The sequence below is a fragment of the Trichoderma evansii genome (assembly GCF_050947405.1).
Source record: "Trichoderma evansii strain SZMC 28006 chromosome Unknown GGI43scaffold_2, whole genome shotgun sequence".
NCBI classification, from domain to species: Eukaryota; Fungi; Ascomycota; class Sordariomycetes; order Hypocreales; family Hypocreaceae; genus Trichoderma; species Trichoderma evansii.
This window is the reverse complement of record NW_028145204.1, coordinates 2495488-2522787: the sequence shown is the minus strand read 5'-3', so window position 1 is coordinate 2522787 and position 27300 is coordinate 2495488. Positions and strand designations below refer to the sequence as shown.

General features: G+C 49.5%; 9 protein-coding genes across 9 annotated transcripts; 4 read left to right on the top strand and 5 right to left on the bottom strand.

Moving 5' to 3' along the window:
- Positions 1-874: 874 nt before the first annotated feature.
- GGI43DRAFT_166546 (uncharacterized protein) lies at positions 875-1789 on the bottom strand. The gene has a single exon (XM_083199628.1). The coding sequence runs from the start codon at positions 1433-1435 to the stop codon at positions 1049-1051; it is 387 nt and encodes a 128-aa protein (XP_083065332.1). The 5' UTR covers positions 1436-1789; the 3' UTR covers positions 875-1048.
- Positions 1782-4792, top strand: GGI43DRAFT_166558 (DUF4451 domain-containing protein). Its single transcript, XM_083199629.1, has 4 exons — positions 1782-2041; positions 2173-2280; positions 2345-4040; positions 4111-4792. The coding sequence occupies exons 2-4, from the start codon at positions 2258-2260 to the stop codon at positions 4444-4446; spliced, it is 2055 nt and encodes a 684-aa protein (XP_083065331.1). The 5' UTR covers positions 1782-2041; positions 2173-2257; the 3' UTR covers positions 4447-4792.
- A 1110-nt stretch (positions 4793-5902) lies between these two features.
- GGI43DRAFT_166292 (uncharacterized protein) lies at positions 5903-6400 on the bottom strand. The gene has a single exon (XM_083199625.1). It carries the CDS (start codon positions 6288-6290, stop codon positions 6015-6017), a length of 276 nt encoding a protein of 91 aa, XP_083065330.1. The 5' UTR covers positions 6291-6400; the 3' UTR covers positions 5903-6014.
- A 2879-nt stretch (positions 6401-9279) lies between these two features.
- GGI43DRAFT_429709 (uncharacterized protein) lies at positions 9280-12451 on the top strand (the record flags this gene model as incomplete). Its single annotated transcript, XM_083209148.1, has 2 exons — positions 9280-11492; positions 11556-12451. 2 exons carry the CDS (start codon positions 9280-9282, stop codon positions 11755-11757), a joined length of 2415 nt encoding a protein of 804 aa, XP_083065329.1. The 3' UTR covers positions 11758-12451.
- Positions 12452-12562: 111 nt separating this feature from the next.
- GGI43DRAFT_394399 (3-isopropylmalate dehydrogenase) lies at positions 12563-14696 on the top strand. The gene is made up of 5 exons (XM_083204761.1): positions 12563-12955; positions 13049-13069; positions 13238-13309; positions 13429-14149; positions 14240-14696. The coding sequence occupies exons 1-5, from the start codon at positions 12905-12907 to the stop codon at positions 14473-14475; spliced, it is 1101 nt and encodes a 366-aa protein (XP_083065328.1). The 5' UTR covers positions 12563-12904; the 3' UTR covers positions 14476-14696.
- A 774-nt stretch (positions 14697-15470) lies between these two features.
- GGI43DRAFT_429707 (uncharacterized protein) lies at positions 15471-16969 on the top strand. Its single transcript, XM_083209147.1, has one exon. The coding sequence runs from the start codon at positions 15552-15554 to the stop codon at positions 16830-16832; it is 1281 nt and encodes a 426-aa protein (XP_083065327.1). The 5' UTR covers positions 15471-15551; the 3' UTR covers positions 16833-16969.
- A 1068-nt stretch (positions 16970-18037) lies between these two features.
- GGI43DRAFT_166244 (uncharacterized protein) lies at positions 18038-19950 on the bottom strand. Its single transcript, XM_083199624.1, has 6 exons — positions 19646-19950; positions 19328-19346; positions 19043-19201; positions 18839-18943; positions 18720-18783; positions 18038-18659 (listed from the first exon to the last, which is right to left on the bottom strand). The coding sequence occupies exons 1-6, from the start codon at positions 19664-19666 to the stop codon at positions 18104-18106; spliced, it is 924 nt and encodes a 307-aa protein (XP_083065326.1). The 5' UTR covers positions 19667-19950; the 3' UTR covers positions 18038-18103.
- A 933-nt stretch (positions 19951-20883) lies between these two features.
- GGI43DRAFT_166237 (uncharacterized protein) lies at positions 20884-21902 on the bottom strand. Its single transcript, XM_083199623.1, has 2 exons — positions 21301-21902; positions 20884-21227 (listed from the first exon to the last, which is right to left on the bottom strand). Exons 1-2 carry the CDS (start codon positions 21769-21771, stop codon positions 21000-21002), a joined length of 699 nt encoding a protein of 232 aa, XP_083065325.1. The 5' UTR covers positions 21772-21902; the 3' UTR covers positions 20884-20999.
- Positions 21903-21979: 77 nt separating this feature from the next.
- GGI43DRAFT_394385 (uncharacterized protein) lies at positions 21980-24928 on the bottom strand. The gene is made up of 2 exons (XM_083204760.1): positions 24709-24928; positions 21980-24644 (listed from the first exon to the last, which is right to left on the bottom strand). Exons 1-2 carry the CDS (start codon positions 24748-24750, stop codon positions 22506-22508), a joined length of 2181 nt encoding a protein of 726 aa, XP_083065324.1. The 5' UTR covers positions 24751-24928; the 3' UTR covers positions 21980-22505.
- Between the last annotated feature and the right edge of the window lie 2372 nt (positions 24929-27300).

Sequence of the window (27300 nt, the reverse complement as noted above, 5' to 3'; positions counted from 1 at the left end):
TCACCATATTTGTTGTTTACTATTATGCTTTTGGCCACTAGGTGATATCGAAGTGAGCTATCAGATACAATCGCAGATGGAAATCTGGAGATCCCATGCCAATGAGTGCTTGAGTGGACGAGGCCGAGTCAACTCTGACCATAAGCAAGCAAACCAAAAGAACCAGCAATTTGGATATGGGGCACTAGACAGGGCCCCAAGTGAGCTCTCGGTCTCGACTTTCTGGATGTCACGTTATGTGACGCATGCTACTCTCGCTGCTACTTGCGATATCTCCTAGTTTATTCCCAGACTCTGCTCTGCTCTGGCCAGCAATTATTTTCCGAAAGTTTCTTTTTTTAGTCGAATAATCCACTTCACCCGTGCCGTGTCAATTATGACACAGCTCTAGCTGTTAATGTCCAAGGGCGTTCCAACGATTGTTTCTCCGTTGCAAGATCAGGTTATGCCTGGGAGATGAATCGTTTTTTTCGGTCTCAATTCGGCTGCCCTGACTAGCCGTTATTACGACTCTTTTACCCGGCTTTCTGGCCCGTGCCCATACATGGATATGTCTCCCCCAATATCGAGCCAAGGGCAGTGGGAAAAAAAGTAACAAAGATAAATTGCATCGCTTAGATGGCAGCTTAGTTAAAGTGGCGTCATTTTCGCACAAGTCCTGGTCGAGCCTTTTGGAAAATGGCGTTTCTGATCTGAGCATGGATATTTGGGAATGCTGGCGCGGTCGCCGCGGCGCGGGAGCTCCTCTGGGCCTCTCAGACTAGCAGCTGATCCATCCTTCTCTCGTTCGCCCCGGATATCGTGAAGCTGCACCATGGCCCGATGGCCCAGGCTGAGCTGGTGATGATACTACCTTTTCTCGGACTAGGCTGGGTGGGAGGTGTTGGGCACCGCTCACAACGCTCAACTTTCAGCCTTCTCTCCGCGGTGTGCGGGCTGGAGAAGTTAGTAGACGCGACAGGCTTTTTGATCTTGTCGTCTTACGTGCTTAGCAGCGAATTCTTGACTGAACCTAACGAGAAGGGGCCTTTTATTACCTTGATTGGTTTCACTCGCTATTTTGAATCGTTTCAGTGACACCATTTTGGCCTAACTTGAGGATAGAGGCGTCGCGGCCGATCTTCAACGGCTGAGGGCCGACATGCTGATTGGCCAACAAGCTCCTTGAAACTCCCAGTCTGTCCACCCCCTGTCGCCCAACCCTCTCATGCCCACTTTCCTTGTCTGTGCCTTGCGGGTACGCCAATGCAGAGAGCCGAAGGCCTGTACGCAGGCACTGTAAGCCAAGCCCAGGCCAGCCGGCTGCACCCCATATGGCTTGGTTCCTGGGATCTTGAGAGGCACCGGGGGTGTAGGTGCCGGCATTCAGTGTTCTGAGCATGGCCCCGTCGGTTTGGCTCAAACTACGGAGCACGGAGTAGGACCACAATAGCATGGTGGTATTTTCGCTGGGGGCGAGTGCCAGTCTGGCTGCTCAGGGTGCAGCTTGTCAACGACTTATACACGGCCCCTGCCCGAGAGCCTCGCTCTCTCCGTAGGCCACCACCATTCAATCACTCATCCACTTGGCCAATTTCTGGAATCTTTTATCTGCTCTGGATTTTAAGTTTTGTCTTTCCGCATCTATGCCCCATCGCTCTTAATCTCTGCAAACCCCCCCTTCCAGTACAGATTGAGAGCCGACTCTCTTTTCGTTCATTTATCAATTTCCTGCTTGGCCGCTCACGATCTTTACGAGTCAACTGCATAATCTTACAACACGACTTATCATATACTACCACTACTACCATTACTCACTAGTAGTTGGCCTGTCTCTTGCTGCTGCTGCTGTCCCTCCTTCTTACCCCCCCCTATTCTCTTTTCTTTTTTGATCCCCCCTCACTCCCTTCGACGCCGGCCCCGGATATACTCCTTATACCAGACGATCCTACTCTCGCTCTCTCTCCTCGACATTCTCTAGTGACCTGGACATTCGTTTATCTCTTCTGGCCTCCGAAAACACGACGACTGCAACCATATTTTGACACCATCACGGATTAGTGTAAGTGAGAACTCTATAAAAGAGGGATCCCTGGCTATGCTATGAGCAACACAGTCTCTCTTAACCCCGGGTTGCTTTGCCTAAACGGTGTTGCATGACCGTCTCCAACGGCGCCGCTGATCAGCGAATAGGGCCTAGCCATTCATTTCGACCGTTTAAAATTATTAAGGCAAAAATCACTGAGTGCCGAGTCTGTCGACTTGTCTATATTTAGCTATGGAGCCTAGTCACAATGGATTGTATGTTCCTTGCCTCTCTTCCTATCCTCGTCTATCGATACTTACTTGTGACCCCTTGTAAAAGTCGACAGCACATTCAGAAATACTTTTTCCATTCAAGAGGCGCAAACAACAAGGGCGATTCTGATGCTGCTCTTCAAGAGCCATCCATCAACACTCTGAGCATCAGCGACATCCCTCACAACGAGGCAATGCAGCCGTCGGGGATGCCTTGGATGCCGCCAGCGACTCACCCGCAGCAGGTGCCGGCAACGGCTCAAGAAAGCATCTCATACTACATGAGGGACGGTAACCATCCAGTAAACACATGGGAACACTCGCTGCCGCCCTCCTCGACTTCCGTCCAGCATAGATCCACCGAGGCTGTGACTGCGCCTGTCACGTTAGCCCAGGGGCTATACCCTGCTAATGCGATGATGACTGCCGAAGTCTCGAGAGATCCGAGCGGCTTTGTTCTATCTGATGCATCGCATCGGTGGGCTCAAAAGCCACCGGGGGAGAACTTCGACCTTCCCGTATTGGATTCGGAAGCGCCCATCGGTCAAGCATACACCACCGACGACACCGTTTCCATTCTTGATTTAAGGTATTCAACCCCGTCGCAAGACAACTCAGATCGATTGAATTTGGATGGCAGCGTGGCTAGCCATCGCTTGTCTGGCTCGTCCTATGCCGTGTCGACAACCGGAGGGTTATCCGACATGCCTTCGTATGAGGACTTCTCTGCCGCTCTCTCCGACGTTCGATCACTCAACTCTGACTACCCACCTCCTTCAAACAGGACCTCCCTCATGTCATCTACACAGCTGTCACCTGTGGCATCTCCTCGCCTGACGCCACAGACCCGCCCCGAGCAAGTCAGAACACAGAGTCGCGGCCGGGCCTCGCCGTCTCCACGGCCAAGCATGAGGACTGCTCCTTACGACATCACTCGAGGGAACAAGCAGCGCTGGTCTACCGGATCGTATGGTGTGGGACAGAGAAGACCCTCCCCCGCACTCTATCACTCGCCTCCCAGTGTTCCTCAGAGATACTCTTACCAATCGTTGCCTGCGCCCTCCGGTTCGGCCATGTTCCCTAACTCACAGCCAATCAATGCCAGCAACCCTCATGCTGCCAGACCGCCTTTTATGATGGCTGGCACTCCGGGATTCAACAGGAACAACATGGTCCTTGCATCCCAAATGCCGCCGCAGTTGCCTAATCAGATACCCTCGTATTTCTATAACCACAACGAGACGCACGGTGTTGTTGCCACGCCACCGACCCTGGCCTCGCATGGCCTCCTCCGGGTTCTTCAAAGCAACGGCGAACCGCATCCTTTGACTGGTCTCTACGCAGACCTTTCGGACCCTCCGGATTTGTTTGGATGTCTCCACGAAGAGCAAGCGCCTCCCCCACCGGAGGACATGAACCCTTCAGACCCTGAGATGGTGCCTTATGAGCAAGAGTTGCGATTTGAAAACGACTTGTACACCCCCCGCTGGGTTCGAGGACATGGCAACAAGAGGGAAGGATGGTGTGGTATCTGCAAGCCTGGACGATGGCTGGTGTTGAAGAACTCTGCTTTCTGGTACGACAAGTCCTTTTCGCACGGCATCAGCGCGGCAACCGGTACTCCATTCCAGGAGCCTTTGGATTCGAGACGTATGAATGGCAACCCTGACATTTGGGAGGGGCTTTGCGGAAGCTGTAACGAGTGGGTGCCCCTCGTTAGCAGCAAGAAGAAGGGAACGACTTGGTTCAGACACGCATACAAGGTAAGTGCTGCGTCTTGGAGCAGGAAACTCCTTTGCTGTATTGGTTAGTACTAACTGGAGAAAAAAATAGTGTCATACACATCAGAAGGTCAAAGATTCTCATAAACGTCGCCGAGACAACAGCCAAAGCCGAGTTGGTGGCCACATGCCACCTATGCATGATTCACGACCAGATTCGCACAGATCAATGACCCCGCAGATGTCTTCTCCAGGCTCTGGAGTTGACGCACCAAGCCTTGCGATGGCAGCCTCGATGCCAATGCCTTCGCAACCCATGGATTCTCGATCGTACATGATGCCTCAGCAGCAAATGCAGGGACAAGGGCCTGTTGGCATGATGCCACAGAGATCCAGCTCTGTTCGATCCCAGAATACGCCCATGGACTCATACCCCGGCATTATCTAATTTTTCGAATTGCTTTTCCTTGACGTCTTTTCAAACACACTCTCTCGCTTGCTCCTTTTTTTCCTGGAACTATAATCGTTTATCAAAGTCACTTGCTGCTCGAAATTTCCTTAATTTTGGATTCGATACTCATGCGTCACGTTCTGGAAGTATAATGCCTATAGAGACGCATGAAATTTAGATTACGCGACACGACAAGCTCGCGAATACCTTTTTGGAGGGACTGCTTTTGGTCCCCCAAACCTCTTGTTTTTTGATTATGTCACTCTCTACACTCCTCTCCTAGACAATTTCTTATCTTTTCTCAGTTCTTTTTCTTATTTTTTGGTTGCTTTTACCTTTCTTCGCTTCCATTATTCCTTATTAGATTTTTCCCTTCCCAGTCTCTCCCTCATACACCGTTTATTCACGCTTACAAAACAAACTACGATTACGGGATACCACCAATCATTGATACCTTATTATTATTTTTTTACGCCTTCTCACGCTTTATACATATAGATAGACATAGATGGAAACAAACGAGTACAAAGGGTTTACACTTTAGGATTAATCATTGGATATGATCTCACGAGATGGGAACAAACGGGAGGACACAGACTGGGATATTCGGCGCTGCGGGCCAGCTGAGAGAAAGGGGGGATATACCACGGGATAAATAGAGGCTTCTTTTTTGGAATTTTGTTGTTGTTTATTTTGTATACGGAAGATGTATATTTTTTTTACATAGTATTGGAATTTTTTTTTCTTTTTTTGCACCTTTTACGCCCGCTATCTCTTTGTTTTTTGTTGTGATTCTACCCGTACTAGCAACTACGGTTCTAGGCTCCGGATAATACGAGCCAAAAGCAAAAAGGCCCATAAGTGGGTTCCACACCACCTAGACGGGAGACCCTGGTCTGTTTCCCCTCTCCAAAAAGGTAATCTAATATTATGCTGATTTATGCGGCTGAGGCAGGATTGGTAAACTGCAACGGTATGTGGGCGAAGCTAATCTCGGGGCTGATGGTTCTTTTGAGCAGCTGCGTGCGCCCTTATTGCTTTTTTGCTCTACTATTTGGTGGTAAAAACGAATAGGGAGGGTGGTTTTCCAAGTAGAGCAATAGGCGTTTGGTTGGATTTAGGTATGACTTACATGCAAGTAGTAATATATTGATGTGGCTGACTACGAACTTCGCGGTAAGGCGCTGTTAACCCACCCTGCTCGGTGGGAGCTGAGGCCAGGGGTGCATGTATGTAGGTGTGCGTGCTACCACGTAGCCATGGAACGTGAATGTTGATATTCCCGCAGCGCCATATCAATACGGGCGTATCCCAGCAGAATAGGATCCTTTGTCTTTTCATCCAGCATGTTGCATGATTTACACCATGCTTAGCAAGAAAAGAAAAAAGTCGAGATCTGATACTCTGATGCTGTTGAGAGGGGTGCTCGGCTGCCGTTTGGGTAGGCGTACAGTAGAGGCCAGGTTTCGAGGGGGGGGGGTTTGTAGGTGTGGAGATACTTTCTGTCGCTGCCCAACCAACAGAAAACCTGGATGTCAACAATCATGGCATGTATAATGGGCTCATCACATGAATCCCGCGGCAACTACGGAATCCATGAGGGGTGTGTGTGTGTGTTTCCATCTGAATATATGGAGCATTACTCGTGAGATGAAAAAGATGCCAGGAGGAGCAGCAACAAAAAAATGCTCACGATCTTTCTTTTTTATTTTTAGCGCTGAAACAATGCAGGTACAAAACAGCCTGTAGAACCAAACATTGGGGCCCTGGATCCAAGGGTATATGTGTCCCATGAGTCCCATGAGACCACACGATGCTTCTTTTCCCCAGAACCCGGACATGAGATAAAACGTTACCAGGGCAAGAAGGTTTCCGCTTGGTGTTTCACGGGATGGAGATGTCGGACCATGCTCTCCTGCTTTTTGCTTCAAAAAAAGAAGCTGATGATTTGTTTGAATGGTTTATTTTTAAACCAAGCATCTGATTCATGGTGAATCTTTGTATTTTGATGGTATCTTTTTTAATTTTCTAGTTTTTTTTCAGTACTTCTTCTTACGGATATGGCCGGATATGGGTGGGCTCAAAGGATCCGCAGGGCAGAGCGCATAAAGGTGATCAATGCGAGCTTTGATGAAAAAGCGCATCGTCGAAACAAGATAGATTGGCCGCTACTGCTTGCTAAACTAGCAGTATACATAGCCTCAAGCTATCTTGTAGATTTTTCTGATTCATTGGATCTTGCGAGTTTCGTCGGTTCACTACATTGGTACAGTCCGCATCATTGAGCCGGATTGGGTAGGCCAGCAATGCACCCCTCTCTTCTTCTTTTAGCGAGCAATGGCTGTATTTGGGTAGCAAGATGTTTTTTTCAAGGAATCAAATGGCTTCTTGTTAATGCAGTTTATGTCTATTTTGTGCATTTGCAGGAGGTGCACAGGCTTATGCCGATTCTGGACATAGCGTGGCTGCCTAGTTAATGAGGTCCGAGTCTGGGGAAGATCGAGATCGGATTTTCGTCCGGGACTTTGATTATGGCGGCAGTGATTTGGATGCGGAATGCGGAATGATGCAAAAGAAGGATAGTATATGTGTGCTGCTCTTGTATATGGCGGTTGAATGGTGACAGTGGCAGATGTTCGGCTTAGATATTGATTATATATTCGCTTTTACGGTATTAGGTAAGATAAGCCCAGGCTGTTGTTTGTGTCTCGTGAGTTATGGTGCGTTTTTTGGCTTTTCTGACGTGAAAGCTCAAGACGGCGCCCTGGGTTAGAAATGGGAATTGGAATAGAAGAGAGCCATAATCGCTTTATTTTTGAGAGCAATTTTGCCAATTACTAGTAAATGGTTTATATTTTAATCTGTCTGAATGTTGTATACCTATTGAAAGTGCTCCTGGACTCGCAGGCATCAGATCACACGTATTCAAAGTGCTGGACGGTGTTATCGGATCTAAAAGATAAGAGTGCCATGGCAATAGCATTTTGATAGCTTTGTTTACGTACGTATTACCTACCTACTTGTATACTACAGCCCCCGTACAATTTATTACATGTAAGCAGTAATAATCACCGCTGGCTGGCACATATCTGTACTCCCAACATGCCTATAGACAATAATAAATAGCATTTGCATCGTCATAGCATCTCTCTGGACACAGTTGCGCAGCTTCTTTTTCATCATGTCATTCTGCTGCGCTAATCCGCCCGTGGGATCCATGGTGGAGAAGGACTTGTCCCAGATTAGGCAAAAGAGGCTGCTGAACCGCCCATCTATATATCAGTAGCGCTGTGGACAAAGTGCTGCTAGTAGTAGTTGTAGCGGTACTCGTGCTATTATCAATAGATGTTGTAAACTGTACTACGGCGCTTGGGAAATTAGCAGAATACGAAGGACCGTCATCGGAGAGACGACGGAAAGATTCATCTTCATACCGCAAAACAGAGTCAGATCAAAGAGATTTGAGCTACTTACTCCTTTTGGGCATGCGGAGAAGAGCATCCGGGAGCCCTACTTATCTAATCCATGTCGTATCTGGGAGAGATTTTATAGTAATAGCTCGTGGACACACACGGAGTGCATATGCAAGTAAGGGACGCCCATCAACAAAAGCCCAACTTCCCCCCCTTTTTTCTTTTAATCTTACGAGTGCAACCAATGCACCAGCGCAGCGTGTCTTGCTCCAGGAGAAACATCAATGGCCGTTGAATTCCCACGGCTTGGTTCGGAGGAAAAGTAGCACGTACGGCTGAGATATTACTCGCACAAGTACTCATACAAGGGCTCTGTAGAGAGGACCCCGGGACTGCAAACCCCCGGCGACCGTGCCCTATATCAGCTGTAGCCCAAATGCCGTGGCAATGCGGCCGTGCACCAACCTAACAGCACCCTGCACGCTGCACCTACGCTGCACCTGCGCTGCACTGCACCGTTTTCAGTGTCTAAAAACGACCTGGAAATATGGGGGGTTCTGCCTAGAGCTGGAGTACCCATCACATCACCACCTTTACCAGTCGCCATACTGTACATGCACTTGGCTTCTCTCCGCCTTTGCGCTGTCCTATCTGCCACCACTAGACTCGTCCTCTTGTCTCTTTCTTCCTCTTCCTCTTCTCTGCTTCATCGTCCATTGTCTGCCGCACAACCTCCTGGTCCGCCCTTGGATAGCTGGTTGATGCTCAGTGGAGCTGCCGGACAAGACTTGCCTCCCTTGTTTTTCGCCTGTCCCTCTCCTTTGCCTTGCTTTTTGCCGTTGCTCTGCGTTGGCTTTGCTGTTCGGTAAGACAAACATCTCCCTCTCCCTTTTTCACGCCTGTTTATTGGCAACTCTATCGACGAGAGCAACGAAGGAGGCTGATAAGACCAGTTTTTTTGTGTTTTTCTTCTCTTTTGACCGCCTTTGCATTTGCAGAGCCAGTGCCAGATTTATACGACGTTTTTTTCTTTTCTTTTGCATCTTGTCATGACCGTTCACGAGCACTTTGGATAATGAGAAACGAGCCACTGCGATTTTACACTACTCTTTGCCCAAGCAACCAAACACCCACTCGACAGCTTTCCCACACCCTTTGGATCTGATCTTATACTGCCCTCCCCTCAACGGACAAGTACAAATAAGCACACCACTATTGCATCGAGGGAAAGGAAATTGAAAAGAAAAAAGCCTCCCTTGCAAGCATTTATATATATTACTATATACACAGCATTTTTTTCGGGGCTTCCCCACGGCCCGAATTGACGGTGCACGCACTGGGATGCTTGTGTCTGGCTTATCGTAGCGAACAGGAATTCGAGCTGATATGAGCGAGGATCAACAGCTAGTATCAAGGCATGTCCGCCTTGTCAAACACTCTGAAGCATGCCTGCCCTCCGCTCCCTCCAACAGTCGCTAACCATTCTTTTTTGACTCCGCACAGCAGCAGCTTTGGAGATCCAAACGCTCACCCGCCGCCTACGCCGAAGCAGACTCCCACCTCTGGTGCATTTCCGAGCCCGATTTTCGAGACGCCGAAACCTCCCCAGGGATCCTTTGCCGACACCAGCGGCCTGACGCCTCGCTTTGCTGAGGAGTACTCAGTCTTCAACGCCACGCCGGGCAATCTGCGAGGGGCGCAGTTCCCCTTCGCAGATTTTGTGCCCACCACTCCCTTCGCATCGGCCTTTCTAGGGCACAAACGACAGCTGTCCGCCGACGAGCAAGCTGTCGAGAGGCTTGCCATCGAGATTGCAACCCGAGCCAACATACCACCATCGAATCCCAATCTTCCACCGCCTCCCGTTGACCCTTCTCGACGCCTGCCTTCCTCACCGGCAGCTTTGATATCCTCTACAAAGGCCGCTGTCAACTCCGAAGCCCAACTAGGCCCTGCCTTTTCCTCCTCCTCACATACCAAGTCGCCGAAGAAGGTCCGCCGGGGTACAATTGAAGGATCCGACGCTGCCCAGCCTCTATCGCCGCCGCCGTCGGCTCACAAGAGCGACCAGAAGCTCGCCCCCAAGATCAATATGCAAGATGACCAGAATTATGGTCACCCAGACTTTGGCGACGGCTTCCAGGGCATGACGGGAATGATGGGCGGCGCCGAGGACATGTTTGTGTACCCAATGTCTGCTCCCCCGGGCCAGGCAAACTTCTGGGACCCCGCCATGGGAATGGACTTGGATTTCAGCACCGCAGGCGCCGCCTTCTTTCAGCCCTCGCACCGCCACACCGGTTCTTTCGACTGGAACAGCGATATCCAGCTCTTCCAAGACCCTGTGCCGCCGCCTCCTCCACCATCATCAAACCAAGAGAATGTCCAGCCAAATGCCCAGCATATCAACCAGCCAGCCCGGAGGGAGAGGATGCTGGCACCTAAACCGCCCATGACCACTGGGCAGTCCACGGCTCCTATAACCGCATCTGCCATGTTTCAAACATCCATGGAGGACTCGTTTGGCTTGGCAACTCCCATGGAAGGCGTGGACCCAGGGCTACTATACAGCCGGCCCCCGACGTCTTCGATGAATGCCGAATTCAACCACATGAACACATCGTCTGCGGAAATGATGCCTATTGCAGAAGCTAGTGGCAACTCTCGTATGATGGCCCAGCCTCGCCGAACCAATAGCATGAAGGAAGCAAAAAGAGGCAAGATGCCGGATCGTTCCTACACAAGCTCCCCAGTCAAGGCTATGAGCCGTCCAGAATTGAATCGCAGCCTGAGCGAGACCCGAGGCAAGAAGGCAATGGGCCGGGGCGCATTGCCAACTTTGGCATCCACCTCCAGGCCGTCATCCCAGACTGGGAACATGAGTGTGAACACAGATGTGGGAAAGTCGGGATCGCAGCTTTCCAGGTCTGGGAGGATGTCACCCCTCAAGAGCCAGCGACGGCTATCGAGCTTGGCATCTATTCCCGAGTCTGCCTCTCAGCCACAGCTTCATAGACCACGAACATCAGTAAGGTTCACTATAGATGCACATGGGCGAGCTCGAGCGGAAACGACAGTCGTGGTAGAGGAGGGTGGGAGCATTACCCGCAGTCGAAGCTCTCGAGAGCTCTCATCGATGAGGAGAAGCTGGGAGTCTTCTGATGACGAGTCCTCTACGGACGAGGAGCCAATCATCATTCCCAGCCGGGCCAATTCATTCAATGCATCGTTTGCGTTGCCTGACCCACGCAAGCCAGTTGGCTCAATCTTTCATTCAGGGCGGCGGAGCATTAGTGATAGGAGCAGGAGTGCTTCAACCCCTTCTCTCGTGACGCCAATTGATGGGGAAAGCGAGGCAGAGACAATTATGACAGATCATCACGAAAGGGGAGGAGATGCAGCGAGCGAACTGCGCAAAGTGGTAGAAGACCGACAGAAGCGATCCATACAAATGGAGAATACTCGATCACATCAGCGTATTCTGACCTCGAGCGGTTCTGGAAATTTTAAAAACAGTGCCATATCCCCAGTCAGCATGGCAGACTCAAACTACAGAATGGAGGGACACAGGATTCGATGCGTGTGTAGTAGAAATGATCCCGATGAAGACAACGGCTATATGCTTCAGTGGTATGTTTAATAACCTTGAAAGAGTAAAACAACTGGATTCAACTAACATGAAGCCATTTTTAGCGAGTCATGCGAGATGTGGCTGCATGGAAAATGCGTCAACATTAGCAGACGTACCATGCCAAGCGTATACATCTGTGGCTACTGCGCCAACACCCCTAATGTTGCGGCACGGCGAGCACAGCAGAACATTGGCCGGGGAAGCAGTGGAGGACAGTCGGCGTCATCATCTCTGCAAAGCAAGACGCTTCGGTCCCTTCGATAGAGGGCATTGAGAAAAAAGACGGGAACGAAGAGAGAGTGTGCACGTGTGGACGTGTAAAGAAAAAAACCAAGGGACATATATATGATTTTGACAAGAAAACAAGCAAGCAGAGACACAGGTTGGGCAAAGCAAAGGATTTTTTTAATGCGTTATGTTGAATAAGATTAAACAGGGCTCTCTGCCGACTACTTACTTTACTACTCCTAGGAAACATGTAGACGAGCTGAAGTACGTTGTACATAGGGGGAAGATACCCTAATATTATATTGTTTGGGGATAACTATTGAAGCACAGACATTTGAGAAGCTGAAGTTGAATGTGAGAAGAGAGGAGCCAAGTTGTAAGAAGGCTTTGTTCGTATATGAAGTATTAATACATGGTAGACAGTGAGCCGCTTGGGGGCTAATACAGGTGGCTGGTGTGAGCAATTACGTCGATGATGCTCCACTGAGGGGAAAGATTCGGAGCTGTCTGATATTGGGGATAAGCATCATAAGCTCTAGGAAAGGCCATATGCTGACTCTAAAGAATATTCTGCTTCAACGTGGAAGGGTTAGATAGGTAGCAGGTACATACAATGCTGTAGAGCTTTTCTATTCTATTTCAGCTCTCAGCATTGTCGGCATATATAGAAACGAGCTTCGTATATACTTATTAAGATCCAAGGGGAGTGACGTACAGGGAGACCTCTCCTCTAGAAAAAGTTTAAATTCATATACAATTCTCACCCAATCTTCACTGGCTATTCCCGGCACAATTCGGTCCAATACTCAATGTCTCTTAACTCGGTAATTCATAACACATGATTCTTCATGTCTCTTTTCTCGTCAAAATCGGTACATCAGGTCTAATGAGACGCCGAAAAGCGGGGGAGCCGTCCGAAAATAAATTGCAAAGCTCGTCCGATCGGGTCGGCTCCGACTTCGGCACTAGCTTGGGTTTCTGTTGTAGCCATATGCCATCCTTTGACTTCTCCAAAAGTTTAAAACATTCATCTTGCTTCTCCTTCTTCTTTCATATCTGATCTATATATTTTCGTGACTCTTTTTGCATATATACCACGCTCCAAAGACATCTTTTATATCTTTACTTTTCCAGGATAAGAAATAAGCTTGGACACACACACACACACACACACACACACACCATGGCGGAGCACAATATCGTTGTCTTTGCGGGAGACCACGCTGGCCCTGAGGTATGTCTTTGCCTTTGAGTGAATCATTGCCAAAGAGCTTTAGAATCTTACAATTGAGGGCCTATGCTAACGTGAATATTTTCCACTCTGTAGGTTGTAACTGAGGCGATCAAGGTGTGTATAGATCTGAGGCCGTCGCGGGGCATCGCGGGGCATATCGCAGCGCATGCAATTCATGCCATTACTTTGCTCCTGCTCCTGCATTGCTTTTGCTCCCATCTCGTGACAAATTTGGGAGCTTTGGGAACATCAAAACTGACACTGCTTGTTTCAAATGCATAGGTCCTCAAGGCAGTTGAGCAACACAGCCCCAGCGCCGGCAAATTCAACCTACAAGAGCATCTCCTGGGAGGCGTAAGTCTTTCTCTCCTCTCTCTCTCTTTCTCCCCATCCCAGCTTCTATTTAATCTTTGCAAGCTGTCACCCTTCTATTTGTCATATACAAAGCTAACAATGGGCTTCTCTTCTTGCAGTGCTCAATCGATGCGACCGGTTCTCCCTTAACAGATGAGGCTCTCGCCGCCGCCAACGCCGCAGATGCCGTCCTGCTCGGCGCCATTGGCGGTCCCAAATGGGGCACCGGCGCCGTCCGCCCAGAGCAAGGCCTGCTGAAACTGCGAAAGGAGATGGGCACATACGGTAACCTGCGCCCTTGCTTCTTCGCCTCCGACGCCCTCGTCGAGTACTCCCCCCTCAAGGCCGAGGTGTGCCGCGGCACAGATATCGTCATCGTCCGGGAACTCACGGGTGGGATTTACTTTGGTGACCGCAAGGAGGACGACGGCTCAGGCCACGCCTGGGACACCGAGCCCTACTCCCGGGCTGAGGTCGAGCGCGTGGCTCGCCTGGCTGGCTTCCTCGCCAGAGGCCGCGGCGACACAAAGGTCTGGTCGCTGGACAAGGCCAATGTGTTGGCCACCAGCCGACTATGGCGCAAGGTCATGACCGAGACCTTTACCAAGGAGTTCCCCGACCTGACTCTCGAGCACCAGCTCATTGACAGTGCTGCTATGATCCTGGTCAAGAACCCTCGCGGCCTGAACGGTGTGGTTGTGACCAGCAACCTGTTTGGTGACATTATCAGTGATGAAGCCAGTGTGATCCCTGGCAGCATTGGTCTGTTGCCCAGTGCCAGCTTGAGCGGTATTCCTGATGGGAAGAGCAAGTGCAATGGAATCTATGAGCCGATCCATGGTGCGTATAAAATACCCTCCTCCTTTCTCGTACTGCAGTTGAGACGATGGAAAAAAGAAGATATGGAGAAAGGCTAACAACGATAAATAGGATCTGCCCCTGACATTGCAGGGAAGCAGCTGGTAAACCCGATTGGAACTATTCTCTCCGTAGCTATGATGCTGCGATACTCCCTTAACCTGCCCAAGGAGGCCAAGGCCGTCGAGGAAGCCGTCAAGAATGCTATTGACGGTGGCCTGCGGACAAAGGACATGGGCGGCAACTCCAGCACCGGAGAGGCAGGTAACAAAGTTGTCGAGGAGCTTATCAAGGTTCTCAAGGCATAAGAAAAATCTGTTCATTCATAATTTGATGAGTTTTATGAAATATGGTTAAAAACAATGGGAAAATATCACTGAAAGAGAAAGAATTGGAAGTGGAAAGCTTTGGGATATATACATGAATCACGTGTCAAGGGTATTTTTGCGGAGGAAAAAGTATACATCAGCCAAAAAGGATATATATAATGAAGTTCTTTAAATAGCAAATACAAAAACTGTAAAAGCTACATATGGGGAGTCATCTTTTCTGGGTTTGATTAGAGTCTTGCTTCTGTTGAATTGGTTTAAAGAGATATTTTCTTTTTAGTCCATCCATAAACAGCGAAGTTATCCTTGACCTCCCCTTTCCACGAAGGCAGTGTATTTCTGGCTTGAGCGGCCTATAATGGACTATATATTGTTTATATAATTAAGAACTTTAAATTGGAAAGTATGGTGGCGTCTAGTGTGTTATTTTCCGTGAAGGCGTTGATGTCTGCCAGCTTAGTATATGGATATTCAGCAATCTTCCTGTAGCTGTCTTTTTCAACAAGGAGTAAACTATCATTGCTTCCTCACTTCTTCGTCTAACTGTCGCAGTCCATGCTTTCTTCATTTGTTAAAAAAAAAACCAGCGTCTCTACTTCTGCTACTTCTACTGGGTAGCTGCTTGTGGCCTACGTCCACAAAGTGGCGAATAGCAACGTTATTAATCTCTAAATGGGCTTTGCAAAGGCTTTGCTGGCAATTTTCAGCGTAGATTGGGTTTGAAAGCAAGAGAAACGAAAAAAATATTCTCGCCAAGTGCCTGTTATTGCAGCCACCTGGCAGACCATATTGTTAACTCTTCATTTCACTTTTCTATCAGCTGGCAACGCACCGCCTCGAAATTTATTGTTTAATTAACTCTTCCATCTGTTCTTTTGTTAATTAACGTTGCTTTTTTTTTTTTTTTTTTTTTTTTTCGACGGCGATAGCCCTCCTTACTCTCTTCTTCTTCTTGTCCCCCCTCCATCTTGCATTCTCACAAAACTCTGTACTTCACCCATAGGTGAAGAACTCCAAGCCAAGCGATTTCAACACTTCGGACGGTCTTACACAACATGGAATCCAAGGAAAAGGGAAAAGCCCAAAAAGTAAATATCATCAAAATTTCCTACAAAGACCTCGTCCGATACCCAAAGAATGGCAAACCAGAGCAGATTCGCCCGGGAGATCCAGAATGGGATGACGGAATCGCATGCATAAAGGCATACCAAGCGCAAGCGACGACATTGACTCAAGCGCAGCAGGAGGAAATGCGAGACTTGATAAAAAGGCTGGATTACCTGATGTGCCCGACAGCTGTAGGAGTTCCTCAATCCCATAAACTCTACAGAACAACTATCAAGAAATTCAATAACGAGCGCCAAGCCCCTTCGTGGCCGGTTTTTATTATTCTCACGACATTATATGACACACTACCGAAAAGGTATGTTGAAATGGTCCGTGGTGCTTATGGAAAGACGATATTGTTCGACCATACCAAGGACTATCTTGCCATCGAGGGCACCGAGCCCGCTGAACCTCCCGAGCCACAGGAGGAAAAGGAAAAGCCCCAGCCGCTGCAGATGAAAAACTCCGAAGGCTGCTCAGATCTGCGAGAGAGCACAGAAGATAACGAAGTGGTTATCTCTTCAGCGTCGCCGTCCTCTACGGAGTCGGAAGGAGAAGAGCTCGAACTCGTCCCAGTATCCAACTTCCTCAACAAGGTCCGGAGCGACAAGCCGACTTCGAATGACCCCTTGAATGACCAGTTTAGTGACTCCATGCACTCTCGGGAAGATAGCTCAATGGATTATCTGGCGGATTACCCAATGTATCTTTCGAGCGTTGAACCAAGGTATTTTTCGAGGGATAGCTCAGTACGTCCTGGGTTGGCAATGTATTCTCAAACGCCTGTCCCTATGTCTCTTTCGGGGGTTGTCCCAACGAGGGATGTGAACTCCGCTCAAATGAGTTCGAATATCGTACAGAAACGACAAATCTCGCCCGAAACCATCGAAGGAAGCGATTCGCCTACCAAGAAGCGCTCCAAGTTAACAGAATACGAACCCGGCCGACAGCGTCGTGCCTCGAACATTGACGAATATTATTCGAAATTGGCCACTATTTATCGCGAGAAGAGTTTCCCCACCACCCGCCAGAGTGAAATTCAAGAGCTTTGCCAAGCAGTCAACAAGATGAACGATACTCTTGGGAAAGTGGTCGAGAAGATTGACACTATGACCCAGAAGCTTGACACCATGACCAAGGACGCCAAATTCCATCGAAAGGGGACCCGGAAACTTGTCGCAGCCGCAAGAGGCGAAAAGACGCCCTCGGATTCAGACAACGATGCCTAAGAAATTGCGGCGGCTAGGGATATTGGCTTGTTTCGGCCGAGGGTTTATTGGGAGTTCAAGGCATTTGAGAGCGTGGATAGCACTGGCGATACTTTTTTATTACCACATAGAATATAATATTAAAAGGGAATGATTATTCACCACCCCAGTTTCATTATCCAACCCCCCAGCTATGGCCCAAGTCAGCTAGTCCACACATAAGAACATCTGAATGCCATATACACTTAGAAGCAGTAGAAGCAGTAGAAGCAGCAGATTCGAGATATATAAAATTGAAGTTAAAAGGATGTTTTTTGCGGGGGGAAAAGCATACATCACTGAAAAGGAGGATATATTGGTAGCCAGCAAGATAGTACTGTTCTAGTTAATTGTGCCTGAATTCCTGAGCAGCCTATAATGCACTAGATATTGTTTATATAATTTTATACTTGAGAACTTTTTGATTAGAAAGTATCGTGGTGTCCAGTTTGTTATTTTCCGTGAGGCCTTGGTGTCTGCTTGCTTCGTCTCTCAGATACCTATAGTCCTTTTCATATAAGAACAAGGCACCATGGTCCATATATAATCGACCACAGAGAAAAGAGAAGTTATCATTTCCAAGTACTTAGGCTAGCAATATTTCTCACATCTCACATCTCACTCAACAATCACCTTCTCAGCTCAATAACTGACTCAATATTAACGGATCAAAAAGTACACTTTGATACAGAAAGTAAGGAGAGAAGTCATAAAGTTCCCAGAGAGACTTGGCACGCAGAACCCATTTTCACCAGCAAAGACGAAAGGGAAAAGGGGGAGAATAAGGGAAGGGGGTATCAAAAGACAGTTTCCTACTCTCTGTACCATCAATGTCAAAATAAAGAGGCATATAAAAAAAAATTAAACAAACTTTTTTTTTTTCTTTTTCGTCTCCTTCTTTCCCTATGTACAGGGGAAATGAAGGAAATAGAGGCAAAAGAAGCAGCCCACTTGGCGTTGCAGATAGCTAAGTTAGAAACAGAGAGAATTCAGGAAAAAAGGGGGAAAAGTAGCAGACTGTCTTCAGCCCAGTTAAAAAATCGAGTCAGTTCCGACAACCAACCGCGAAACCACGTAATCAAACTTTTTCTCTTTTTTTTTTGGTCAACTATCAAAACATAAAAGAGGCTTAAAGCCCTCCACACATATTGGATTCTCCTTTTGGTTCTCTAAATGTGGGAAGCACATTGTAAATTTGCCCGGTCCGTCAGCCAAGGAGAGGGTCTTTGAGGACTTCTTGAGTCGCAGGCAGTTTAGTTGCCGAGGCTAGGGAAGGCAGACTCATCCTTGGTGTTGATAGAAGCAGCCTGGCCGCCACGTCCACCGCGGAAGTTGCCCCTGCCGCCACGAGGCTGGTCACCACCACGGCCACCACGGGGGCCACCACGACCACCGCGGCCGGCACCACGGGTTCGCTCAGGCTCGACGAAGCGGGGGTCGAAGTCGACGGTCTGCTTCACCTTGCGCTCACGCTCACGCTGCTTCTTGCCGCCAGTGCCGGCAAAGTAGACGTCCTCCTCCTTCTCGAGGGGCTTGGCAGCGGCCCACTTCTTGTCGATCTTGCTGCCCTCGTTGGCAGAGCGGATGTTGATCTCAGAGTCAAAAGCACCCTTCTTCTCAGCCTGCTGGGCGATGTAATCGGCGTAGGAGACGCTCTTGTCTTCGGGCTCAGCGGGCTCCTCAGCAGCGGCGTTCTCGGCCTCGTCCTTCTTCTCAGACTCAGCAATAGCTTCACCGGCCTGCTCGTCCTTAAGCTCGGCATTGCCTTCGGTGGCACCCCAAGACTGAGCAGCCTGCTTGTCGGAACCACTGTAACAATTGGTCAATACGAGATGCGAGACTGAGAGATTGAATAGGGATTATTCTTACGTGGTGGTACCGGACTTGTGGGGATGTCTGTCGTCACGGTCACGGGGGTAACGTCCGCCACGGCCTATCTCAGCGTCAGCATATGTCTCTTTAAAGGAGGTTTAGGTGATTTTGCTCACCTCCACGGACGCGAGCACCCTGACCACCACGGGGACCATCTCTGGGGGTCTCCTCGGTGGAGCGGCCCTGGTTGCGTTCCCGGCCAGCGGCGCGATCACGGAAAGCTACACAACAGCAATTAGCATTGATCAATCATACATGTCCCAAACGGAGTGCCGCCATGGCATTGTCGTTTTGAACGAGACAGAGATGGCGCAACTTACCGCCCTCGTTGCCGCCGAGGTTACCACGGCGGTTGCCGCCAGTCCTCACAGGGGCCGCGGGGGCCTGAGGCTCGACATTGCGCTTGGTGGTGCGGGCGGTGGCCTTGTCGACGGTCTTGACAGGGACGACGGGCTTCTCCTCGCCGTCGGAGTCGTTGCCTGCAACGTGAAGCTCGGGTCAGTGTCCTGCGATTTAAGATTTTTATCGCGGCGGGGGCATTTCGTTGACACAAGGAGGGGCTGAGAGCCACAGCAAAGTTTGCGAGGAGGAGGGGGAGTAAGTACCGAGATAGGCGAACCGGTTCTACATGAAGCGGACGGTCAGTAACATGAACACAAAATAGAAGTGAATATATAATGTATATAAGAGAGCAAAATATTAGGGCATGGGATGAGGGCGACAGCGACGGCGAGGTCTCTAGTCGTGCGGGTAGGAGTGCTTGGTCGGCGGCGCAATGCGTATATAGCAAGGATCTAGAGCCTACTCGCAGGTACACGATGGCGGCCGAGCATCGAATTGAGGGACGGGAAGAAAAAACACAACAACGACGACAACGACATCATGACATCGCCCGTGGCAAGACGGTATCATAGGCTGCATACCTGGGAGGCGACTTGTGACATGTTGGTCGCTTTGGCCTACCGGAGGGGCTGAATACTGGCGGCGCTGGTAGTCGTTGCTACTTGGTGGTGGAGGAAAGGAAGAGGTTAAGATCGCATGGCCCTCCTGGCGCGCGAGTCGGTCTGTCTGGATGTTCTTCGGAAAGTACCAGAGCGGCTGTGCTGCGGATGCAGTTGAAGAAAAATGCACGATCCGGCCTGTTTTGGGGGGTTCGCTGCCACAATGCGGCGGGCAAAACTCTCTCTCTGATTCTGTGCTGCGCCAGAGCCCACTCCGGAAAAAAAAAAGCACTGCTGGCGCTAGCTTTGCTTGTTTTTGGGGGGGCTCGCTTAATTCCCGTGAAATATTTTGTGGTGACGCTGTTAGGGCTCCGGGGCGCTGGGCCGTTAGTGCGCCAGGTACCGCATCGTAGAGGCTGCCTGGTAAGCTGCTGCAGTGATGCTGTGTCTACGATATTCCAGCTCGCATTGTCTGCCATTCGCTGCATTCCAGCTGCAGTTGATCATGGCTATTCTACTCTATCTGGGCTCTTTCAAACGATCGGCTTTGGACGCATCCGCAAAGCTTCTTTGGCTGCGCAATGGGAGCCAATTTCCCGCATCCGGGGCGCTCTGCTGTGGCCGAGCTGTAGCTACGGGGAGATACAAGCCGAGCTACGACGCAGCCGAGGGACAGACTAGGGCTTCCGCCCGCTGAAACCTCACTAAAAGTGCTCCGTCAGAGAGCTCAGAGGTACAAAGTACCATGTACTGCTGCAATGCTGCTAGCCTCAGCTTAGCGCGCAGCCTCTTGGAGCTTCCTCCAGCTGAGGTGCGACTCTGGCTGGAGCTGGCAGGTGACTTGGCTTGGCCGTGATAACGTCATCAATACGTTATGGCCAATCTGCGGTACGAACCTGCCAATGCAAACGCTGTACTGTAGCATGCGTTTTGTCTTACTCTTTGCATATACCAATGACGTTTTGCTGTATTATGGGCCTTGTGGAAGTAGCATGCAGGCAAAGATGTAGCTTCGCTTATTAAGCGTGGAAGTAAGCATATGAAGCTAATATGAGGCTGGCTGTAGAGTTTGTGTATAGTATAGTAAATAGAGACGGATGGCATAATGAAGTTGCATGTATTGCATGATTTGGCCAATGGAGACTTATCAATTGAGGATATATCTACCTATATAGGTTAGTGATAAACGAGCTACGAGCATTTCCTAGGCCAAGAGGAATTCTTCCAATGACATAACCTATATGAAGCTTATTGAGAACCTCTAATAGCGGTCTCCCAACACGCTTGTAACGGTTCACGTTTGATACCGCATAGCCAAGGGAAGAATTGAAAGCAATCAACCTGGCTCTGAGAACCGATATAAGGGCAAGCAACGGCTGGACCATCCTCTCTGAGACCGTCGAAGCTTTGGCTTTTGTTTAATAGGGTAAACACGTATTGGCTCTCCATCAATAGGATCAGATACGTTAGCCCGAATGTTAAAACTTGATGATCCCAGAAACTTTCTAGTCGTATTATAGCCTTTCCTGTTCTTATAGTTGCGCGAGCAGTCTGGTAAACGAACCTGTGACATATTAGTATTGTCCATATGACACACTGTTTGTCCTCCCAGCTTCAGCTTCCCGAGCCAAACTTACATCTTCTTTTGATATTGGATGGCCAGATCTCATGCCCCTCGCGTTCTGCTTATCCCATTGATTCCTCAAAAGCCCAGTTCCCAATCCATTCCAAATAGTAGCATTCTCACTCCTCCCCTCCCCAACCTCCATCTCGATAACACAGTCCCAACATAACGGCACCTCCACAACCTCCTCAATCCCCCTCCCTCCAAACAACTCCCTCGCCTTCACACCCCTATAAATCACACGACTCCCACACAACAAGCACCCATAGCAATCTCCATGCCAGAAACACCACCCCAGGCTCACGCCCCCTTCCCCCTGAAATATCACCTCGCCGCATACCCAGCAGATGGAGAGATTGAAGATGGCCGTCGAGCAGGAGTGACACGCCAGACGGGATGAGCGGCCGAGAACGCAGGGAGGACCGATGTAAGTGCTACAGCAGAATGAGCAGGTGAAGATGTTTGTCCCGTCCGGGAGCTTCATGACGGTGGCATTGCGAAATCTGTTTGACTCCCAGTACAGTCGTATGGAAGAGCCTCTCGTGTCAAATGAATGGATAGACAATAAAATTAATGAGATATCTACAGAATACCGATGCTTGAAGTTTATTGAGGTTGGAAAATGTTTTTACATGAGAGAAAAGAAAAGAAAAGAAACTCGTCGAGATTTTCACAAATACGGCAAGAGCAGCTTGATAATCACTTAGCAATAACATTCAGAAAGTAGCCTTCTAACATATAAAGAGCGTTAATTGGGCATGCGCAGCAATTTCTGCAGTACTACTCGTACACAGGCCGACTATGTGTCGCCCTATCTCAAACACAAAAATACAAGCCAACGTTCCCCTATAATTCTCAATTTCCCTCCAGCGCCAAGCCAAACATAAGAAAAAAAAAAGAAAGAAATCTGGTCCTGAAAACCAACCATATCCAGCCAAAATACAGGCTTGTCGAGATAAAAAACACTCTGACTAAAAACACCAAGGCATCCATAGCTCTGGACACCATCATGCATTGTGACGTTTCCTTCATCATTAGCAAAAGCACCAAGTCGGATGCAGTCTCCAACGCCGAACCAGTATAATACCAAAAAAGCCACCCTGATAAAACAACCAGCCTAATGAGTTATGATCCGTTTCCGCCAGAATCTCTCCGCAATCGATGAAGAGGGCTGGGATAAAACTCTCCCATTCTCCTCCGTAGTGCCCATCTGGCTACCTAAACACGATTTTTAGGCTGGGCGAGCATGTTGAGGCGGCTCATGCTCAATGTTGGTCGTTTCTTAGAAGGCGATACCGAGCTAACGGCTCGGTTAATGGGGCGGCGGACGGGAGTCTTGCCGACGCTTCGGGTGATCGTAGGCTTCTTCGCAATAGCAGAAGGAGTTGAAGCCAAACGAGGAGCCAGCAACGCATGGCCCTCCGGAACATTGCTGCTCTTGGCCCTCTTTCCAGCACGATCGGCAGCCTCTGTATCAGCATCTCCATCGACCGAGTCGGCACGATGGCGTTTCTTGTTGGACATTCCATGTGGAACACTTGAGAGCACCTTTGGTGGAGAGGGCGCCGCATTCTCCTTATCTGGGTGAGAGCTCGGCGAGACCGGCTCAGGAAAGCTGCCAGGCATATCTGATTTGGATTTGATAGAATTACGCACTTGGCGTACGCTCGACTGGCCAGGAGAGGCGCCGAAGCCAATAGGCGATGGCTGTCCAAATTTGATTGTATGGTCGCTGCGGAAGGTGAATTTACCAGGAACTGAAGGAGTAGGAGTAGGAGACTTGGCGCTCTCAGGCTCCGCGTCTAGGAGGTCCTTGTAGGCAGACAAATCGGGATAAGCAATATTTCCCGAATCTTGTTCTGCCATGGCTTCCTTCGTCTCTGGGCGCTGTAGGATTTTCTTAATAGCACTTGTTTTATATAGCGTCAGAGAATCCGGGTCAAAAATGGTTCGTGTAACTTCTGGTGTGAATGTTACATGCTTAACCACCTTCTTCAGGGGTTGAGTGGCAGCAAGACGACCGAGGTTCAAATTGGAGAACCGCGGTGGTGTAACGACCGGTAGCGGAATAGCACTCTGTCTCCTAGGCGAGAATAGGCTGCTTCCAAACACAGACTTCATCACCGATCGCCTCAGAGGCGTATCGGGCTGACTGGCAGTAGCCTCGTCGGGTTCCTTTTGCTCTTTGAGCTCCTCTGTTTTCCTAGACTCCTTTAGCTCCTTCAGCTCTTTGAGCTCTGTTGATTCCTTGGCCTCCTTGGCCTCCTTGAGTCCCCTTGATTCCTTAAGCGCCTCCAATCGGCTCTTAAATGTAGGCTTTGGTGATGACGCAGCAACAACGGGCACTTCGGGTTTTCTAGGGCTGACCGCATTCGCCAATGATGACTTTGTTGGGCTCATCAAGCGAGAGAGACTTGGCCGAGCGATTCTGGATGTAGTAGGTTTCTTGACGCTAGATGCTGGGCGAGGAACTGAAGCGCTTTCTCGCATCACGGGTCGAGTTGTCGAAGCATCGTCTTCCGCACTCTTCTTGAATCTCTTGGAGGGAAGCGCAGATTGCTCGTCCTTTGTAGTACTTTGTTCTTCGTTGGCACGAGCCTTGAAATCCAACTTCTTGGAAGGGAGCTGGCTGGTGCTCTTCGTTTCTGACAAAAGCTTCTTCGTGGCGGAAGACTGTAGCTGGGCTTCCAGCTTTGAAGGAGTGCGCTTCAAGGTGGTCTTTTGTGGAGTGTCGATATTGGCCTTGGACAGTGATCGTTTCACGCCTGGCTTGATGACGGGTTGGAACCTTCCATTTTGTGCCCTCCAAGCAGACGCGTGTCCCTCAATTGAGTCCATTTTCTTGAATTCAGCCATATGAGCCGCGCTAAACCTCCCAGATTTCCCTTTGGGAGTAGCAATCGTACGGCCCTTGGCGTCGGCTGCCGCAGATGTTGCCTCGTTTGCCCTTTGAGCAACAATATCAGCCTTATACTCGGCAGCCTTCTCTTTGAGGCCCTCCAACACACGTAGGGCTTCAGGCCCTAGCCCCAGATAATCACCGCCATGGGGCACACGAAGAGTGAATGCTGAAGATGGCACACCGCCAACTTTGGTCGGGGTAGATTGAAGTCCAGCTCCATGAGAGCTATCGCGCTTTCTAGCAGCGGTAATGTCTGTGAAGCCCAATCTGAGGGCGGATGAGGGTTCTGCGGTAGTCGGGTGAAATTTGCTGGGGTGCATCTCTGTGCTAGGGGGCTTCAAGGCATAGGTCGCAGGCGTGGCAGGCGACGCAATGGGGATTGTCTTTTTGGGAGTTCCGCTGGTGGCGGGCTCAACATGCTCCGACTCGACGAGCATCTCTGGCATGGTGCTGCTCTGCGTCGACATTGTTAGTCTACAGCAGGTCTTGAAGAGCGTGTCGGGGTAGGAAAAATCTCACCTTAGCAAGACGAGCCGAGCGGCGAGGCGGCGGCGCAGACATGGTCTGGAAAGCGCTCGATTCTGACTAAAAACTGCAAGTTAAGATGGTATTGGTAGCAGTATTGTGAAAAGCGCAGCTCGTTTGATGAAATGTCTCGTTAACCAGAGGAGGAATGTCGTGATGGAATCCAACTTGGCTAGGTGATGGTATCAAAACAAATGGCACGACCTGGTTGTCTAGTGGAGGGGGGTTTGTTTACTTTCTGATGGTCCAAGCTCGAAAAATAAGGGCACGCGGTGGGGCTGACAGTGCGCAATACAGTTTATAAGCGAAATTATCGTTTAATTAGCACGGTATGATGAAGCTATGGAGACCATGGCAACAGCTTAAGCTCTCTCCTCTATTGACGAATGAATCACATGCTTTATCAGAAGATAATTGTAGTATTATGGAGATGGCAGTATCAAGAAAGCGTCATTCTTGTCGATTAGTTCTCCCCAGCCAAGATCGAAGAATTTGTGGATCTCATGATGTTGATGGTCCCTCACACGCACTCTCTCTCTCTAACTAAAGAAACAACCTGTTCTACTACCTATGTGCATTTTTGCGACGGTTGACACTGGGACGGCCGCGCAGACTTTACATTTTTTCTCTTCGTATATAAGAAGACTTTAAGTTCACTCGTGTATAACAGCAAATCTTTGTCTTAGTGTTCCAAATGTCTATTTTACAGCTTCTCAGTACGAGTAGCCGCTAATGCACGGAATGGAGCTCTCCTGACGACTGATGCTACTTGCTATTATTATAGCTCACAAAACCACGATCCTTTTCATAGCCAATCTAGATCTTCAGCTCTACGTGTTTCACGAATATCGATTTACTTGTTGGCGCTAAATAGACCATGTAACGGCATCTTACGCCGAGCCATTAAAGACATGGGATTCTTCTCGTCTAAATGCAGAACGGCCGCTGTCAAGAGGCCAAACCTCGTTAAGCGCTCATTCTAAGACTTTAGTCGAATGCCCAGCTTCCAATCATGAGGTCCTCGAGACCACGGATCCAATTCCGAGCCCCAAAAGCACGACACTGCGGAGTCCTCCGCACTCCGAAGCGACAACGGAGCGCTCTCGGCACACGGCAGCATAATGATGTGGTAGCGCTAGAATCCTTCCAGAAGTCATAGTTCAGCGCCCAAACTTTGCGGCTGCCCAGGTGATGACGGCGCTGCCACTAGGCAGACAGGCTGCCTGCTCCAGCCCGTGCTTATTTCTCTCTCCAAAAGGGCCAAAATAGGGATATATCCAAGTTTGTCCAAGTGGTCGGCGACGGCGTCTAGGGTGGAAAGGGACGAATTGCGTGGATGGAGCATGAAGAAGTTTACGAGGTGGCGTTTGGTAGGCCGCTAAGTGTCAGAGAGAAGATGATCTTCACTCCATGCGCATCTATGACGGGCCATGGGAGGGTGTCAGCATGCAAGAATATCTTGATTACCGTTTCCCATCTCATGCGAGGGCCAGGATCGCCTTTTCGTGTATGTACGTATTTCTTCGGGTTTACTGGAGGCTACACGGGAAAGATATGACGACAATTCAGCTGGGCGGCGGACGAAAAAGTCGTATGTGGCTTTTCCAACCAGCTCTCGTCAAGAAACTTGGAAGAAAACTAACTCTCAACAATTCAACAAACCCCAATTAACAGAAATGGACAAACGCATTAGGATGTGATCTCTTGCGTTAGCGGCGAACGCCTCTTGTAACTACTAGCTCCTAGAGCCGAGAGATCATTCTCATTTGATGGGAGGCTGATTAGCGCATCTCCGAGGACGCTACAGGCTGGTTGACCCCTCAGCCCAAGTTGGAAGCTGAACTACCACCTAGTATTAAAGCGTTCCGGGTTTCGTATAAGAGAGGAGTGCATTATCCGCAGCATGCATCGTAAACGACGGGATATGGCTGACAGCTACAGCCCCCTTGCATCAGTGCTAAGAGAGAACGGTGGCTCAGCGTGGAATCAATCCGGCATTTCTCCTCTTTGCAGTAGCTCTGAAGTAGAACCAGATTTGCCAGATTTACTATAGACGGGCATAATGTTCATGCCGTTCTCGCCCGCTGCTCCGATCACGCGGGCTATAAGCTTTTCAACAGTGTGATGAAGAAATTGACAAAGCTTTTGGCACTCCACCACATGATTGATTACGCCCAGTGAAGTTTTGCATCAGCTGGGAAATATTACCGTCGTGAAAAGTCCCGGCACAGTCATCGTGATCTCCCCCTAGAATAATCCTCACGGCGGGTTTGCCGGCATGTATTCAATATGGTTGGCTGAAAGGTGACTCCGCGTCAGGGGAACACCACTTTTTCTGCCCCCATAGTTTATGTCGTGGACCGTCCCCGCGATGGGGTCGAAAAAATAGAAGGGATCAGCGATCAGTCTTCGGTGAAGTGAGACTACTCGAGCCATCGAACGCCACCAATTGACCAATATGAGGGGAGCAAAACGCCTCGACCGGACTTCCGGCACAACGACGCTTGCATCCTCGTGCACGTCCTCGTGCATTCTGCAGCCGCTGGCAACTGTGTTCCGAGACAGGGCATTCCGAGACCGCGCGGC

Excerpts from the sequence above, each read along its gene's own strand:
- GGI43DRAFT_166292 (XM_083199625.1), bottom strand. The coding sequence starts at position 6,290 with ATGTCCGGGTTCTGGGGAAAAGAAGCATCGTGTGGTCTCATGGGACTC.
- GGI43DRAFT_166546 (XM_083199628.1), bottom strand. The coding sequence starts at position 1,435 with ATGCTATTGTGGTCCTACTCCGTGCTCCGTAGTTTGAGCCAAACCGAC.
- GGI43DRAFT_429707 (XM_083209147.1), top strand. The coding sequence starts at position 15,552 with ATGGAATCCAAGGAAAAGGGAAAAGCCCAAAAAGTAAATATCATCAAA.
- GGI43DRAFT_166237 (XM_083199623.1), bottom strand. The coding sequence starts at position 21,771 with ATGAAGCTCCCGGACGGGACAAACATCTTCACCTGCTCATTCTGCTGT. Across the intron at positions 21,228-21,300 it reads ATCCAATATCAAAAGAAGAT|GTTCGTTTACCAGACTGCTC; the intron begins GTAAGTTTGGCT and ends AATATGTCACAG.
- GGI43DRAFT_394385 (XM_083204760.1), bottom strand. The coding sequence starts at position 24,750 with ATGTCTGCGCCGCCGCCTCGCCGCTCGGCTCGTCTTGCTAAG. Across the intron at positions 24,645-24,708 it reads GCTCGGCTCGTCTTGCTAAG|AGCAGCACCATGCCAGAGAT; the intron begins GTGAGATTTTTC and ends ATGTCGACGCAG.
- GGI43DRAFT_394399 (XM_083204761.1), top strand. The coding sequence starts at position 12,905 with ATGGCGGAGCACAATATCGTTGTCTTTGCGGGAGACCACGCTGGCCCT. Across the intron at positions 12,956-13,048 it reads GAGACCACGCTGGCCCTGAG|GTTGTAACTGAGGCGATCAA; the intron begins GTATGTCTTTGC and ends TCCACTCTGTAG. Across the intron at positions 13,070-13,237 it reads TTGTAACTGAGGCGATCAAG|GTCCTCAAGGCAGTTGAGCA; the intron begins GTGTGTATAGAT and ends TCAAATGCATAG.
- GGI43DRAFT_166558 (XM_083199629.1), top strand. The coding sequence starts at position 2,258 with ATGGAGCCTAGTCACAATGGATT. Across the intron at positions 2,281-2,344 it reads GAGCCTAGTCACAATGGATT|TCGACAGCACATTCAGAAAT; the intron begins GTATGTTCCTTG and ends CCCTTGTAAAAG. Across the intron at positions 4,041-4,110 it reads GGTTCAGACACGCATACAAG|TGTCATACACATCAGAAGGT; the intron begins GTAAGTGCTGCG and ends AGAAAAAAATAG.
- GGI43DRAFT_166244 (XM_083199624.1), bottom strand. The coding sequence starts at position 19,666 with ATGTCACAAGTCGCCTCCCAG. Across the intron at positions 18,944-19,042 it reads CCTCGGCGGCAACGAGGGCG|CTTTCCGTGATCGCGCCGCT; the intron begins GTAAGTTGCGCC and ends GCTGTTGTGTAG. Across the intron at positions 18,784-18,838 it reads GGGTGCTCGCGTCCGTGGAG|GCCGTGGCGGACGTTACCCC; the intron begins GTGAGCAAAATC and ends ACGCTGAGATAG.